The sequence below is a fragment of the Theropithecus gelada genome, chromosome 6 (genome assembly GCF_003255815.1).
Source record: "Theropithecus gelada isolate Dixy chromosome 6, Tgel_1.0, whole genome shotgun sequence".
In the NCBI taxonomy this organism is placed as follows: domain Eukaryota; kingdom Metazoa; phylum Chordata; class Mammalia; order Primates; family Cercopithecidae; genus Theropithecus; species Theropithecus gelada.
Genome location: NC_037673.1, coordinates 139,486,194 through 139,503,752, shown reverse-complemented (window position 1 = coordinate 139,503,752; position 17,559 = coordinate 139,486,194). Strand labels below are relative to the sequence as shown.

Genomic DNA, 17,559 nt, shown 5'->3' with positions numbered 1-17,559 from the left:
TGCTTATGTTATCTTATACCAAAGCACAGCGAGCACATGAAATTGAGAGAGCCGTCAAAACCAGAGTCTGATTCAGGAGGTGCTCCTTCGCCTAACTCTAGGCACCAGAGAGATTAGTTCAGAAACTTGAGTCAGGGTTAAAAAGGGTGTGAAAAATGCCATGCTGGTTTCATGCAAATGGTCCCTTTTAGCTCTGGTCTCTTAGGATGGAACCACAGGAGAGCAGAGGCAGCCCCCTGTTGTCCCTGGCCAGCTTTGGATAAACGGGAACAGATTGGTCATCATCCGAGATTTTACCTGGAGTCTTCACGTACCGCTTCTTCTGGCCTGTCAAAAAGCAAGTGCAGGTTTGGATGGCAGGGAACAAAGTTGACGAGGAGGCTGAACACTGCATGAAGAGAGGACCAAGCCAATGAGAGAACAACGGCAGCAACAGAAAACCAAACAAACCCTGCAACAGACCTGACGGGGGAGGAGTCGCTGGACGTGGATGAGGTGGGCATAGGGCTGGATGGCGCCGAGAACATGGGCCAAGATGGCGAGAGGGGTGAAGTTGGGCTTGGATTCGGGGGGCTGCAAGACATAACAACCAGAAAACTTGTCAGCACACAGGGAAACCACAATGGGAGCACAGGAGGTCATGGGAGGCCAGATGACGGAAAGCTGGGCAGAGCAGAGGAGCACCGAAACCCAGGGACGTGCTGTCAGGGCCATGTCACAGTCCTCCAGACCAAACCTCCGCATCCAAGTAACGTCTGCTCTGTAATTCCTCGGAGTATAAACGAGCTTTGCCCAGCAGAACAACTGCTTTTCAGGTGATAGAAGCTTCTTCAATCATGTCCATTGGTGACAAATGCCCTGAGCCCATGCACATGAGCTCCCACACACACATGCTATCACCAGCCTTGTTCTGAGGCAGGGCTAGCTTATAGTGAGCCTTCAGCCTCCACTCCTGGGAGAGTGTTTTTCAGGTTATGTCTCAGCAGAAATGACCATTTTTTTTTTTTTTTCTTCTGGGCCACAAAGGCCATTCAGTGAGAGAATAATTTCCTGTTTGCATTTTTAACTAGATGGGCTGTGTGCCACTGGAGACCTGAAGTACTGCATGAAGAAGGCGATAGCCGATGGAGGTGAATACAGATACACCTCTTGGGAGAAGGTATGCAATTACCAGCAGAATGCGGTTCCTCTGAGGTTTGCTGCCCGGGCTTGCCCCTTCTCCTTTCGTGGAATTTGGGCATTAGGATACTCAAAGGAAAAGCCCCAGAGGGAAGGCAACGAAAAAAATGAACTGAACCTTCAATTTGTTCTTTTTGTTCTTTGACGGGTGGCTAATGAAAAGTTTGGAGAGGAAAGGTTGAAATTACTCACTGAAATGTGGCTTGTGGATTTTAATTGGTTGTGTTAGCCCTTGGACTTATTTCCACAAATGACACAAGCACCTTCACAACTCTGTGAAATCATACATCACAAATAGGGCAAACACCAATGACTGAGAGAAACCAGTTCAGCCACACCACCACTTGCCACCCTTGAATCTCAGCAGACTGCTGGACTGTTTGAAGTAAGCACTTCATGGGGGCAAAAATGACAGAAATCCAGTTCAAGGGGAACAGGCTTTCTAAGCATACTGCAATTTAGCAGGCACACACAAACGTCCTACTTACTGGGACTTCCCTGGGGTTATACCAATTCAAACATGACACCCAAGAGTAGCCCTAATTACTTACTGTTGTAACTCCTATAGACAAATTAACAGCAAAAACCACAGCGTGAGTTCATCAGAGAGGCTCAAACTAATGTGACTGATAAACACTTTATTAAATTTAATTATGTATATTTTTAGAATATAAATTCCATGAGGCAGAGGCTTTTGTTTTGCTTACTGCTATATATCCAACGTCTAAAATAGTGTCTGTAGGTATTATATTTAACAAATCATTATTGAATAAACTAATGAATCTCATTTACACACCCGAAAAGCCCACAAACAGGTACTGCTATAATTCCCATTTCACAGATGTGGAAACCCGGGCTAAGCTGAGGCTTCCCTAAGGATACCCAGCCTATAAGTAACAGGGCTGAGGTTCAAACCTCATCTGCTGATTCTAAGGCCAGGGCTCCTGCAGCCAGTGTACTCCCTCTGAGATAGCAGGACTTGCCCTGTTCCTCTAGCCTGTGCCAAGCTTCTTTACAGACGCAGTCACAGCATTAGAATTCTTCTTAACCACTGATTCATGTGTTTCCTTTAGATCCCTCCCCTATTTGCATGGGAAAATGACAATACAGTGATAGAGAATCACAATAAGACTCAACATATTCTAAATTCCAACAGAATCCCCAATCCTGCCTCCAGTGTTCGCTCTGGCAGATTCATATAGCAGATGGAATTCACATAAGAGAAGAAATAAAATGGAAAGAGTATGACTCTTTAAAACTTTTTTTTTGTGAATCCAGCAAAAGCTAGTCATTGAGCACTTAGTATATTCAAGACAATAAATGATATTTGCCAAGGTCCCTTGACCTCAAGAGCTTAAAATATATTTGACAAGAAGCAACAGATTTAAAAACAATAGTAATGTAAGACAGTAAGATCGATCAGCTGAGGGCTAAGCTATTATTAGCTTAATACCCGGCTCCCCCTTGATTCTGTCTCGAGTCCTAGGAAAAGTGTCAACTTCTTTCTACTGTGCAGTCCCCATTTTCTTCCACAGTTTCTGCTAGTCAGAGAGGCCTCACTTTCTCAGTCCTCTCAACACAACCCCGCCCCACCAGACAATGACCTAGTAGGCAAAGCTTGGCAACAACTTTCAAACCACAACCCAGTCCAGGAACCCAAGCAGAACCAGGGACAATTTGGAGGTTCAAGAGAACAGCCCAGACCCACGGGCTTTTACCAATGTGTTCTTTTGGTCAGTGGTTACCACAGGACAATTAAAAAGTCCTTCCAACTTTTTTTTTTTTTTTTTAATGACTTTAATAAGTAGGAAACACCTCCAGCTTCCTATTCCATCTGTACCAAGAATTATGCCTTTGGCTAATGGCATAGTTGGGAACATATTCTGTGAACACAATGTGGGTTCTAAATGGTTTTCACATCCTCAGATATCTAAGTGGTTCTTGGCCAGAAGTACATGGCTGAAATTATCTGGGGGTGCGGCTGGAATGCAGGATATTCGTAACTATTATAATAACTTGCTCCTCAATCCCCATGTTGATTATCATAGTATCAACTGCAATTTTTTTTTTTTTTTTTTTTTTTTTTGGAGACAGAGTTTTGCTCTTGTCGCCCAGGCTGGAGTGCAATGGTGCGATCTTGGCTCACTGCAGCCTCTGCCTCCTAGGTTCAAGCTATTCTCCTGCCTCAGCCTCCCAAGTAGTTGGGATTATAGATCCCCGCCACCATGCCTGGCTAATTTTTTGTATTTTTAGTAGAGACAGGGTTTCACCATGTTGGTCAGGCTGGTCTTGAACTCCTGACCTCAGGTGTTCCACCCACCTTGGCCTCCCAAAGTGCTGGGATTACAGGCATGAGCCACCGTGCCTGGCCTCAAATGTAATTTTTAACAACAGAATTTCAGAATTTCATTTGTTTGTTTATGGTTTAGCCATAGCAGTAACATTTGGTATTAAGTGACCACTTTTTAACATTTATTACCACTATGTTTGAATTGGTATAATAATAAAATGCATACTCCATAGTACTTCTGTGATTTTTTAAAATTAAAGTTCTGGGATACATGTGCAGAATGTGCAGGTTTCTTACACAGATATACAAGTGCCATGGTGGTTTGCTGCACCCATCTACATTAGGTATTTCTCCTAATGCTATCCCTCCCCTAGCCCCCTACCCCCTGACAGGCCCTGGTGTGTGATGTTCCCCTCCCTGTGTCCATGTTTTCTCATTGTTCAACTCCCACTTAGGAGTGAGAACATGCGGTGTTTGGTTTTCTGTTCCCGTGTTAGTTTGCTGAGAATGATGGTTTCCAGCTTCATCCATGTCCCTGCAAAGGACATGAACACATCCTTTTTTATTGCTGTATAGTATTCCATAGTGTATATGTGCCACATTTTCTTTATCCAGTCTATCATTGATGGATATTTGGGTTGGTTCCAATATTTGCTATTGTGACTAGTGCTGCAATAAACATACATGTGCATGTGTCTTTATAGTAGAATGATTTATAATCCTTTGGGTATATATCCAGTAGTGGGATTGCTGGGTCAAATGGTATGTCTGGTTCTAGATCCTTGAAAAATCACCACACTGTCTTCCACAATGGTTGAACCAATTTGCACCCCCAGCCACAGTGTAAAAGCTTCCTATTTCTCCACATTTCTCTCCAGCATCTGTTGTTTTCTGACTTTTTAATGATTGCCATTCTAACTGGCATGAGATGGTATCTCACTGTGGTTTTGATTTGCATTTCTCTAATGACCAGTGATGATGAGCGTTTTTTTCATATGTTTTCTGGCCACATAAATGTCTTCTTTTGAGAAGTATATGTTCATATAATTCACCCGCTTCTTGATGGTTTTTTTTTTCTTGTAAATTTGTTTAAGTTCCTCGTAGATTCTGGATATTAGCCCTTTGTCAGACAGATAGATTGCAAAAATTTCCTCCTATTCTGTAGGTTGCCTGTTTACTCTGATGATAGTTTCTTCTGCTGTGCAGAAGCTTTTTAGTTTAATTGGATCACACTTGTCAATCTTGGTTTTTGTTGCCATTGCTTTTGGTGTTTTAGTAATGAAGTCTTTGACCATGCCAATGTCCTGAATGGTATTGCCTAGGTTGTTTTTTGGGTTTTTACAGCTTTAGGTCTTACGTTTAAGTCTTTAATCCATCTTGAGCTAATTTTTGTATAAGATGTAAGGAAGGGGTCCAGTTTCAGTTTTCTGCATACGGCCAGCCAATTTATTAAACAGGAAATCCTTTCCCCATTGCTTGTTTTTGTCAGGTTTGTCAGAGATCAGATGGTTGTAGACGTGTGGCGTTATTTCTGAAGCCTCTGTTCTGTTCCATTGGTCTATATATCCGTTTTGGTATCAGTACCATGCTGTTTTGGTTACTGGAGCCTTGTAATATAGTTTGATGTCAGGTAGCGTGTTCCCTCCAGCTTTGATCTTTTTGCTTAGGATTGTCCTGGCTATATGGGCTCTTTTTTGGTTCCATATGAAATTTAAAGTAGTTTTTTCTAATTCTATGAAGAAAGTCAATGGTAGCTTGATGGGGATAGCATTGAATTTATAAATTACTTTGGGCAGTATGGCCATTTTCATGATATTGATTCTTCCTATCCATGAGCATGGAATGTTTTTCCATTTGTTTGTGTCCTTGTCTTATTTCCTTGAGCAGTGGTCTGTAGTTCTCCTTGAAGAGATCCTTCACAACCCTTGCAAGTTGTATTCCTAAGTATTTTATTCTCTTTGTAGCAATTGTGAATGGCAATTGGAAAGCAAAAAATAAAAATAAAAAATAAAAAAGCAGGATTGCAATCCTAGTCTCTGATAAAACACTTTAAACCAACAAAGATCAAAAAAGACAAAGAAGTACATTAAATAATGGTAAAGGGATCAATGCAAAAAGAAGAGCTAACTTAATGCAACAAGAAGAGCTAACTATCCTAAATATATATGCACCTAATACAGGAGCACCCAGATTCATATAGCAAGTTCTTAGAGACTTACAAAGAAACTTATACTACCACACAATAATAGCGGGAAACTTTAACACTCCACTGTCAACATTAGACAGATCAAGACAGAAAATTAACAAGGATATTCAGAACTTGAACTCAGCAATGGACCAAGCAGACCTAATCAACATCTACAGAACTCTTCACTTCTGTGATTTTTTAAATGACTAAAGAAATTATGCCTTTTGTTTATTTGTACTTTAGAGTCATGGCAATAAACCTATCAACAATACTACTGCACATTTTTATGTACCACAATGATGCCTATTGCAACAGAAGGACTGTAAACAGACGAACACTCCTCCAAGAAATAAAGAGCACATTGTATTTTGGTTCTGATGCAAAACTAAAGGTGTATGACTACGCATTCTCATACTCATAGAACAAACACATATGTGAGATATAAGACGCACAGGGATGGTTATTATGGCCCAGGACTCTGTAGAATCTTAAATTCTCCTTTCACTACAGAAGTGTCTGGCTGTAGGTTACTTAAAAATGACAACGGCAGACAAAATAAATAAATAAATAAAATAAAAATCTTGCTCCCTCCAGCCTCTCATCAAACCCAAAACAAAACAGACAAATTTCAAAATGGTCAATTTCACTCCTGGCTCTGAAACCTCCAATATCAAATTTGCAACCCCTTTCCCACTAATGAAGCCAAGGATAACAAACAATTAAAAAGAGGATAAAATGATTTTATAACTACAATTCTAGCAGACGACTCCTAAAGGCATTCCTACAACCCTCAGAGTCCAGATGGGTGTATTGAGCTGAATACCCAGTGCCCCTAAATATTCCTGGGTTCCTGCCAGGCCCCCACATCTAGGCGCAATGACAGCAACAACATGGCATATACTTAAGCATGGAAGGAACATTTCCTGGTCTGGTTTGGATTCAACTGGTAGGCTTACATCCACTTTAGTTTGCTGGTCCACAGTGTCCTCAAAAGGAGTCAGACAGTCCCAGTCAGTCTCTCTGAAATTCACTGGACAGTGAAAGAATAACGGTTTAGGAAGATAAGGCTAAAAGGTTTGGCAGCATACTGGGTTGTGGCTGATAGTTCAAGTACAGTGTGTAGCAATATCATCAGCTTGACACCCTTCTGTGGTGACTCACTTGAATGATGGAACATCTGCTGGACCAGCCAGGGAATGCCTGCCGTACTGTGGCAGGGCTGCCCAGGCAGGCTCCCAGTGTGACAAGGGATGTGGCAGACCCTCTCTGGTCTCCACACCACAGTAGTAGAGCTACTACAAGATGAAAGGTTCTGTTACTGGAGGAGTAAGCTGGCCGTGAAGAAGGAAGTTAATCTTTCAAAATTCTAATAATGAAAATTACCGACGGCCTTGTAGAAAATTGGAAAATACCAAAAATAAAGAAGAAAAGGAATACAATCATACATAATTTATGCCACTGATAATCACTGTTAACACTTTGGCATATTTGTCCTCGCTTTTTTTGGAGAATTATACTACACATGTAGTTAATACCCTGCTTTTTTTCCACTTAATAAGGCATTTTCCAATGCCATTATATAGCCTTTGATAACATATTTTAAAAATGGCTACAGGTGTTCTATTGTATGGTATATTCTGATTTATGTAACCATTTTCTTATTGTGTACATTCAGACTCCTATCCCCCTTTAGCTATTATAAATAATATTGCAACTCACATCTTTGTAGAGGATCCCTGCCAGTGTCTCAATTGTGTCCTTAGCATAAATTCCTGAAAGTAAAATTAGTGGGTCAAAGGCTAGGAGTTTCTTTTAAAGGTCTTGATATACCATGCCAATAGCTTTCCAGAAAGGTTCTACTGCTGTGCATTTCCACCAACATTGAGAATTCCTTCTCACCATGACACCACCAACATTAAGCATGATCATTAGAAAAAAATTAGATGGACATTTTTTCAGTGTTCAGAGGTTACCTTGGACTCTTTACTTTCCTGATATTTTCAGTGATATATGAATGAATACAATTCCCTGCCTGTGTTGTTTCCACATGGAAGCAATGTTTAATTTTCCAAAGGGCATTTTGACAAGACGGTCGTATGGGGAAGAAGACAGGCAGATGGATAGACAGACAGATATCCACAACCTGGAGACATGAGACCCCCTAGTTGAAAGGTATGGCTGCTCCCAAAGGAAAAGAGAGTAGTGGATTTGTAGCTTAGTGTAGGACTTTCAAAACAAGGATGAAGTAGGAGGGATGAGGCACACAAGGAAGGGCCTGAGAGTCTTGCACTAAGAGTCTCCGCAGTGTCAGACTATGGAGAAGCAGTAAAATTGGCATTTGCACGCCTCTGCCAGGCAGTGGCTGATGATCTGCAGTCCAGGTCCCCAATCATATGTCTCAGGCCTGGGCTGAGCCTTGGATCACCGGCCCAGGGCTCATCTTAATGCTGTCAGTTCCCCTTCCGGGTTAGACTGTTAACTGGGGATGGTGCTATTTAAGTAACAGGGGGCGGCTTTAATTTTCCCTATGATGAAAAAGAGAAGAAAATTCCATGAAAATCTAAAATGTCCTATCTAACCTAATCCCATTTCACTGAATTCTTCTTCCTTGGAAAATATCCCTTTATGGTTTGACTTAAGGTAGAGGGAAATCAAACTTTAGCCAAGAAAACAGAGCCAAAAGGAATAGCGGTAAATTGGCTAGTGGTAAACCAGACCAAATGACACAAAACCAGTTTTTATCTGTTGAAAATTTGAAGATATATATTCCTTATGTGTGTCCACTCAAGCTTTTACAACACAGAAATCCTGTATAAGTCCTAACCTCCTGGATTTTCAGTATATACTTCACAACTTTATGAGCAGAAAAAATCCACATGTCCCTGAGCTTGACTGTTCCATGTTCTTTTCTATTACTCATGTGCAGATGTCTTTGCACAGATTATTTCCCCTCATCTAATATAATTTAACATGCATTTTTATTTAAAAAATGACAGAGTTCTGTTTCTTATTTTAACGAAACTAGTGAAATCCCCTTAAGGTCTTAACAATAATAGGGAATTGCATTTTAAAATACTTCTTCAATAATTTGCTTTAAAAATAGCTTGACTAGTGTACAATGCAGTGATTCTGTTTTCTAGCTTTAAAAAAATTTTGTTAAAACTATTGGGTACTGTGGCTACCACCTGGGAGATGGGATCATTCATACCCCAAACCCCAGCATCACACAATATGCCCATGGAACAAACCTGTACATGTATTCCCTGAATCCAAAAGTTGAAATTATTTACATGAATAAAATAATTTATGAAGTTTTAAATAAACTTTAAACTTAGATGGGGTGAGTAGGAATGGCAAGTAATTCCATGATTTAAACAAAATTCAAGATTTTGGAATAGCACATACATCATCCTTAATGTTCCCCAAGTCAATAATCTGAATCTTTTCCCATTGAATAATACAGAAATATGAGGTAGAGGGAAAAATTCCAGATTGGAAACAAAGACACCTGGACAACAGTCCTAGTTCAACTGCTCATTGTACAGAAAAACCTCAAGGGAAAGGGCCAGAAAGGTTAAATGGGCAGAATGCTTCTATTGTGCACCATGGCTCACAATACTTATTGAGCTTAATATTCTTTCCTGTTGAACCTAAGTGTAGCCTCTCAATCTTTTCCAATACCACATTTCAGGCACAACAGAATTTCCCAGAATAAAAATTATTTACTTTCTCTCAACTAAAAAATTTCACAATTTATGAATTCATTTTTTAAAAAACACTAAAGCATTTTGGGGGCATTATGAAGTGTTCATATGGTAACATTTGCTATTTCAAAAGATATGAATAGTTGCTAAGAAATCCCAATACTTCCTTACTAGGCATATAACTCTTAAATTGAATGCAGTACAATTGCCTTTCTCTACATAATGAAGATATTGTGCTTGCCAAAACAAATTCACTCAAGTAACATAAAAATAAAAGGAAAGCAATAGTGCTACTACATCCAATCTTTCATTGTTCTGGGGTATAATCTAAAGCCACTGTTTAAATGTTAGAGATGTTTAAACATGATTCTTAAAATCTGTAAGCAAGAAACTATGACTGTCTCAGGGGGTTGAGAGTGTGGAACTGAATGTACAGATATGGACTGTACATTCACTTTTTTATTTATACTGTTTGGAATTTATCATGGGTCTATACTATTTTATACTACTAGTGGAAAGTGCTCTTTTATACATGGTGCTAGAATAACTGGATATCTCTATGGAAAAAAATGACACAATCCCCTACCTCACACCATACATAACAAATGTGTCCCAGATGGATTATAGACCTAAATGCCAAAGGCAAACAATAAAGATTTTAGAAGAAATAACTCCAGAAACTGAAGGTTCCCAAACAGAGGTTGGAATTTATCCAATAGGGCATAGAGAGGGCATATCAAAAACAATATTAAAAGAGTAAAAAGGCAGCCTACAACATACAAATGAGCAAAGGGTTTATAACCAGACTATGTAAAGATTTCCTACTGGTGAGTAAAGACAACCAAGTGGAAAATGAGCAAGAAACCTGAATAGGGATATTAAAAGAGAAAATCCAAAAGAAAAGGCACTCAACCTTTCTGCACTGCAGGAAATGCAGATTAAAACCACAGTGAGACGTTACTGCACACCCACCAGAATGACTAAATAGTTAACATCAAAATGCTGAAAATACCAGAGGTTTATGAGGATGAGGTACATCCATAATTCATATTTTGCTGCAGGAGGGGTGTAAATTGCTACTATCATTTTCAAAAATAGGGTAGCATTATCTATCAAAGGTGAAGATATTATTCTCTCGGACCCAGTAGTTCCATTGCTAGACATACACCCTAGAGAAAGGTGTGTTATGTGTACACTGGAAGACGTGTATTAGAATGTGTATAGCAAATTATTTGTAAAAGCAGAGACTGGAAATTCAAAATTTCAGAAAAAGTAGAATGAAAAAATAATTCTCGTGTATTAATACAATAGTGTACTCTACAGCAATGAAAATGAACTACAGCAACATAAATGACTTAAATATGGTTGAGCAAACGAAGTCGAACTCAAAAAAATAAAATACTGCATATAGGCATATATACAGTCTATCCTCATTATTTCCATATTCTTTATTAGCAAATTCACCTACTTGCTAAAATGTATCTGTAACCTCAAAATCAATACTTTTTTGAAACAAAGCTCTGCCTTGTTTCAGCTTTCATACTGTAAACAAGTGTCTGTTCAAAGTCTACCTGGTACCACGTTTTTGTGTTCTTCGATGGTGATTTTGCCATTTAAAATGGCCCCTAAGCATACAGCTGAAGCACTGTCAAGTGTTCCTAAGCACAAGAAGGTTGTGATGTGCCTTACAGAGAAAATGTGTATGTCAGATGAGCTCCAGGCATGAGTTAATGGTGCTGCTGGTCCTAAGTTCAATGTTAATAAATCAATAGTAATATTAAATAAGGCGTCTTTAAGTAGAAATACACAAAAAACAGGGTGATGTATTGATCAGGTGATGAAAATGTGTGACCAGGGGCTTGCAGAAAGCTCACTCTGTATTTCTCCTCCATGTAACGGCTTAGTATTCAGTAATTCCATGTTTGCAGTGACTTTACAGAACATGACTACCATGAATAACATAATAATGTATTTATGAGGTAAAAACATAAATAAAAACTAATTGATTCCCATAAACATGAGATTAGACATTACCCTTGTAGGGAAGAAGAAGACTGTGATGAGGGAGGAGAAAGCAAGAGATGTGGACACCAGCACGGTTGCAGTTCTTAACCGGGTGTCGGGGGGTAGTTACTAAATAATAATTTAGTATTATTTAGGGGGTGTTTGCTAAATAACAATTTGTGAAGATGTACATTTATATTTCATGTACTTTTTAATACATGTTCAAATCTATCTTAAAACATATGGATAGTAAATACCTTAACATATTAGCAGCATTCTCTGGGTGATGAGATTAAAGGTAACTTTGAAATAGCTTTATTTTTTTAGAGTAGCTAGAGGTTCACAGCAAAACTGAGCAGAAAGTACAGAGTTCCCCTAGACCCCCTGTCCCCATACATGAAGTTTTTGTGTTTTTAAAACATATTTTTGCAATTAACATGTTACTTTTATAACCACAATTTAATAAATATTACAAAAAAAAAAAAAAAAAACAATTCTCCCCAGCCACCCAAACTGCGACTTTCACTTCATAGAATAAGGATGTTTAATAGAGGCAAAATGATAGTTCAGCCTTTGTTGCACCAATCCATGGTTTAGGTTGCACAATACAGTTGGCAGCTCCCAACTTGTATTGTTTCTCTGCCTACTGCACTGAGAAATTATGTTGACTCTTTTAGAGACTTTTTTATTTTGGTAAACTTATTACAGTAAATCAGTGGTCTCTTCCTTTTACCCGGGGTAGGGGGACATCAAGGAGGGTGTCTCTGATGTAGCATTCTGAGTAAGCTGTACAACATGTTAACAACACAGGCTGAGAGGCATTGGCTCTCTGGCATACTTTCCTATATGGTTTACTTTCAGGGAATAGTTCCTGTTTGGACTAGGGAGAGGAAAAAGATTTAATAAGAATCTAAATGTCCACTGCTGAAAACAAAGGAGTATCTAAAATTAGCAGCAGTAGCCCAAGGCATTTCAGCTCCCGGGTAACCCTGGAGAGAGGAGATTCCTTGAGTAAGGAGCCTACAATATTTCACTATGTTCAGGACTTTTCAGCAATAGAAGCAGCACTTCTGCTAAGGACAATGTCCAGGATGATTAAGTTAAACTCTTGCAAATGCACAAACCTTGGTCCAGATACTATGAAAGGCAGATGAGGCTGAGAGATAAGGAGAGATAAACTTGGATGAAAAGGCTGAAAGTCTCCAAGTCTTTTTCTTTCCCTCCAAGTGAATAGCAGACTTCCCTCTAATTCTGGTGCTTATTTAGTCGTCTAAACATGTGGAAAATTGTCTCTGATCTGATTTTAATCTACTCAAGCTTCTTCTTTACTCCATTTATATTTTCCACACCTGGCCCTGCTCCTTTAGCGTGACCATTCACAAACCTGACATTCTCCCTGTGTTCCCGCTGGCCCTCCACAATGGCTGGCGCAGGCTGCCGTGGTGGAATGTAATCTTACTAGGCTTCACGGTGATTTTTACCCCTTGTTCATTTGGTTCTGAAGAGCTTATTGACTTTACTGGAAAAAAACTTTAAATGATTTTCCAGCAAACTCACCCTTTCCACTGGAGAAAAAGAGTTTTACCATCTGTGAATAAAAACAAACTGAAGAAAAATCATTTTTATATTCTCTTCTAGTTATTGTACTTCAAAACCAAATATCTACAGAGAAGTCAATGAAAAACAGACATGGCAAAACACAATTCTGATCTCACAAAATTATAATTTCTATTTTTTTTCAAATCTGAGGTGGATCCAAATGCACTCTGGATAATCTATGAGTTGACTTACAGTGCAAAAAGGTTTTATACATAAATGCTTAACTTAAGAGAACTATTCTTGGTGAACATTTCAAAATTCAAATCTGATGATCACATCATTTCTCTGCTTAAAACATTTCAATGCTTCCCCATTGCTCACAGGATAAAGGCCTTCTCACCTAGACCGTTACAAGAATCTTCAGCCTGTTTTCTTTACCTTTTACCATTCCAGTCCATCCTACTGTGCACTGTAAGTACATACAGCTGCTAAAGACATAGCTTAACAAATATTTGTTGAATGTTGTTGAATGAAGAGCATTTTCCTGCTCATAAACTTCTCGTTACTTAACGAATGTAGAATAAATTCCTTACTCTGGCAGACTGGAATAGTAGTTACAGTTTATTCTAGAATTTTTGCATTCCCCTTCTTCTGGTTCATTTGGAGAAGTTCTTTTCCATCCTAAGTGACCCAGGTGGGTCCAGTGTCCCACTGATTTCACTGCAGGGGCAGGCCTGAATCACATGCATTGAACCCTTCTTCATCTGTGGAGTCTAATAAAGTAGTCCCCCTTATCCTTGGTGGTTATGTTCCAAGATGCTCAGTGGATGCCTGAAACCGGGGATAGTAGCGAACTATGTATATACTATGTTTTTTATATGTATATATCTATGGTAAAGTTGAATTTATACATGTAGGCACAATAAGAGATGAACAACTACAAAAATAAAACAATTAAAATAATATAATGAAAATTACGTGAATGTAATCTCTCAAAATATCTTACTGTACCACAAATCTTAACAGCCTCAGCATATATTTTTCCTTCCTTAAGTCAGTAACTTTCACCTTTCACTTACAGGAAGCACTTTACGGCTTCTCTTTAGCATATGCAAATTGCCAGCATTACCATTCTTGGACTTTGGGGCCACTGTTAAGTAAGGATTATTTGAAAATAAGCACTGTAGGCCTGGCGTGGTGGTTCACGCCTGTAATCCCAGCACTTTGGGAGGCCAAGGTGGGTGGATCACCTGAGGTCAGGAGTTCAAGACCAGCCTGGTCAACATGGTGAAATCCTGTCTTTACTAAAAATACAAAAATTAGCCGGGTGTGGTGGCGTATACCTGTGATCCCAGCTATTCAGGAGGCTAAGGCAGGAGAATCACTTGAACCTGGGAGGCGGAGGTTGCAGTGAGCCGAGATCTTGCCACCGCACTCTAGCCTGGGTGACAGAGCGAGACTCTGTCTCAAAAAAAAAGAAAAAAAGAAAAAAAAAGAAAATAAACACTGTAATACCTGGAGTCAATCTGATAGCTGAGGTAGCTAATAAGCAACTAAAGTGTGGCTAGTGTCCACAGTGTGGACATGTTGGGCAAAGGGATGATTCCTGTCCCGGGGAGCAAGACTTCATCATGCTACTTGGAATGCTACGCAGTTTAAAACTTACAAATTATTTATTTTTGTAATTTTTCATTTAATATTTTCAGACAGTTGTTGACCATAAGTAACTGAAACCAAGGAAGGCAAAACCGTGAATAAGGAGAGCCTACTGCATATGAATGCTCTTCTTTCTGGATCCAACAATGAAATGTATTGGCTTAGGGTGACCAGAGATCTTTTTTCATATTATATGGCCAACATCTGTCCGCAAATGAAGTTAAAATGAAAAAAAAGAGGGAAGAAGAGCCAAGCAAAATAATAATTTGGGCTCTTAAATCCAAACGTGCTGAGCGTTAGATCCACCGTGAGACTTCCCAAAATGTCAGTTTATGACTTCCATTTCTTTCCCTTAAGCTAGCTGGGTTTCCTCATTTCAAGGCCTTTCACAACAGAGCCCCAACTCCCCTCTCAGTACTCATTACTTGCCTTCAAAGTCCCCAGGGCTCTCCAGGTCGGCAAACTTTTTCTTAAGGGGCCATCAAATAAATAGTTTAGACATTGCAGGCCAAGAGGCAAAACTGAGAATATTATTGAGGTACTTATATAACCATTTAAAATGTAACAATGGAAAAACAGTCTTTTCTCACAAGCCATAGAACAAACAGGCACCTGGATGGATGTGGCCTGTGGGCCTTGGTTTGCCTACCCCTGTTCTAGTCAAATGGTTTTACTTGTGCCTTGAGTGTGCTTTAAGCTTTTGCATCTCCATGTTCTTGCTGATGCTGCTATTCCCATATGAAATGCCTTTCCCTTTCCCATAACCACCGCTCACCTGCCATTCAAAGCCCATTTCAAATGTGACCTCCTTGCTCAGGCTTCTTTGATATCACAATGAGTTTGATCTTTCTCCAGTGAGTTAGATCTTTCTCCTTGGAATCTTCAAGGGCTGTGTTTTTCTTCAGGTCTTGATGCTACATTGAATTGCAGTTGTCTTATCCCTCTTTTATCTCTTGCACACTGTGAATGCTTGGAACTGACAATATCTAAAGACTGTATTTTAAAGAAAGACTCCACAGGATCAAGTAAATAGTTAAAAGAAAGGAAATGGATCTACCAGAAACCAACGGTAAGACTGCTGGCAGACAGGGAAGGTAGACATTTCTGAGTCAGAATTATCTGATGTCATAAAACGGTATAGCTCTCATTCTGGTGTTGTCATGACAGCTCCACATACGGCCACTTGCCGGCTTGCCTAAGACAGTTAGGCCTGACAAATACGACGGAAGTGGAGATTCAGACATTTCATTTCTGGTGGGGAGGGAGACAGGCACGTTGGGCATAAACTTGGATGAATGCCTGTGTTTCAGTATTCATTCTCAGCCACCCACTGGCATTGTTCTTGCTCCTGGCTACTGGGTGGTGGTGCCCAACCTCAGTCATGCGTGCCCCAGCTTCTTTATGTTTGTCACATCTGTGTACCACATGTAATTTTAATAGATAATATTTTCTTAATATTTTCTTTAGATTGATCTCCTTAACAAATGTCTACTTTAGTCCATTGTAAATAACATCTCTTTATTAGTAGTATATAGAAGAAAGTTCATCCAAGTGCCATTGAAAGCTATTTCAGCTATCTCAGTGCCACACAGCTCACATTTTGGAAATTTCTGTTCTTGGCCACTAACCCTTTTTTACCCTCTTGTAAAAGTGTGGCATATATTTTCCCAAGATCTATTTAATTTTTTGGAAGAGCTAATTTAATGAATGAAAAGCATATTTGTCCGCTCAAGCAAGGTGTGCACAGTCATTTAACGTTTCTCTCTCTTAATTTTGGTATCATTTGTATACACTACCTACAGAATAATAAAAACAATTATCAACATTTAAGGAATGCTTTATACTCCTGGGAGAGTTTAAAACAGCTGTATTGAGGTATAATTTATATACCATGAAATTTATCTGTCTTAAGTGTACAACTTTTAGAACATTGATAGAGCTGTGCAAGCATCATTCATATTCAGTTTTATAATGTCACCACCACCCCAAAAGGTCCTTCCTGCCATTTGCAGTTAAGCCCTTCTCCCATTCTCAGCCACAGGCAACCACTGATCTGCATTCTAACTCTAGAGAGCTGCCTTTTCTGGATATTTCATAAAAGTGGAATTGCATATTGTGTGGTCTTTTGTGTGTGACTTATTTCATTTGGCATAATGTTTTTTGAAGTTCACCCATGTTCTGGCATGTATAAGTAGTCAATTTATGTTTATTACTGAATTCTGTCCCATTCTATGGACATGATGTTCTTATTGAGTAGTAAGATTTCTGCATAGATTCTGGATACAAGTTCTTTATTAGTGATAATATTTGCAAATATATTTTCCCAGTGTATGGCTTGCCCTCTCATTTTTTCAGTGGTGTCTTTTGAAGGGCAAACAGTTTTAATTTTGATCAAGTTCAATTTGTTAATTTTTTTTTTTTAATTGTGCTTTTGGTGTTAAATCTAAGAAATATTTGCCTAACCTAAACATTTTCTCCTATGCTTTCTTCTAGTAATTGTCTGGGAATGTCCTTATTTCATTTTCATTTTAGAAGAACAGTTTTGCTGATCATAAAATTCTTGGTTGACAGCTTTGTTATTTCCTTAAGAACTTGGAAAATTCAATGTGTATCTAGCCACCATGGTGCACGGAGCCTCCCTCTTATGTTCCTGACATGCTGCACCTGCTACTCAGGCAAGCTGCAAGCACCCTGCCCCATGCAGCACTATTCATAATATGTGCCCTTGCCTGCAATCTACTGAAGCATTTTTACTTTAAGAAGCATGTGTTGGAAGATATAAAAGAAAAATATTTAAAACTGTTTATGAGCAAATTTCCTCAAAAAGCTTCAGAAGCTGGTCCATTTGTGCCATCTGTTATAAAAGAAACTAGAAACCACCTGTCTGTCTGCCTGAGCTCTGCTCTTACCAAGGAAGCTGTAATTACCTCGTTGGTGAAGGATTTGAATCATTACAGTAAATCCTTATTCAGCACATATTGTATTAGGAAGGCATTCTG

At 39.1% G+C, this 17,559-nt stretch overlaps 1 protein-coding gene across 3 annotated transcripts in view; it reads right to left on the bottom strand.

The window, feature by feature from the left end:
• ARHGAP26 (Rho GTPase activating protein 26) overlaps positions 1–17,559 on the bottom strand; it is a 460,108-nt gene that overhangs the window by 20,996 nt on the left and 421,553 nt on the right. The window contains exon 21 of one of the 3 annotated variants that reach the window (XM_025387513.1): positions 298–573. The exons of 1 other annotated variant lie outside the window; for it this stretch is intronic. In XM_025387513.1, coding sequence (XP_025243298.1) covers positions 298–573 — 276 coding nt within the window. The remainder of the gene's footprint in view (positions 1–297; positions 574–17,559) is intronic. One more of the 3 variants, XM_025387514.1, reaches the window with a different exon arrangement.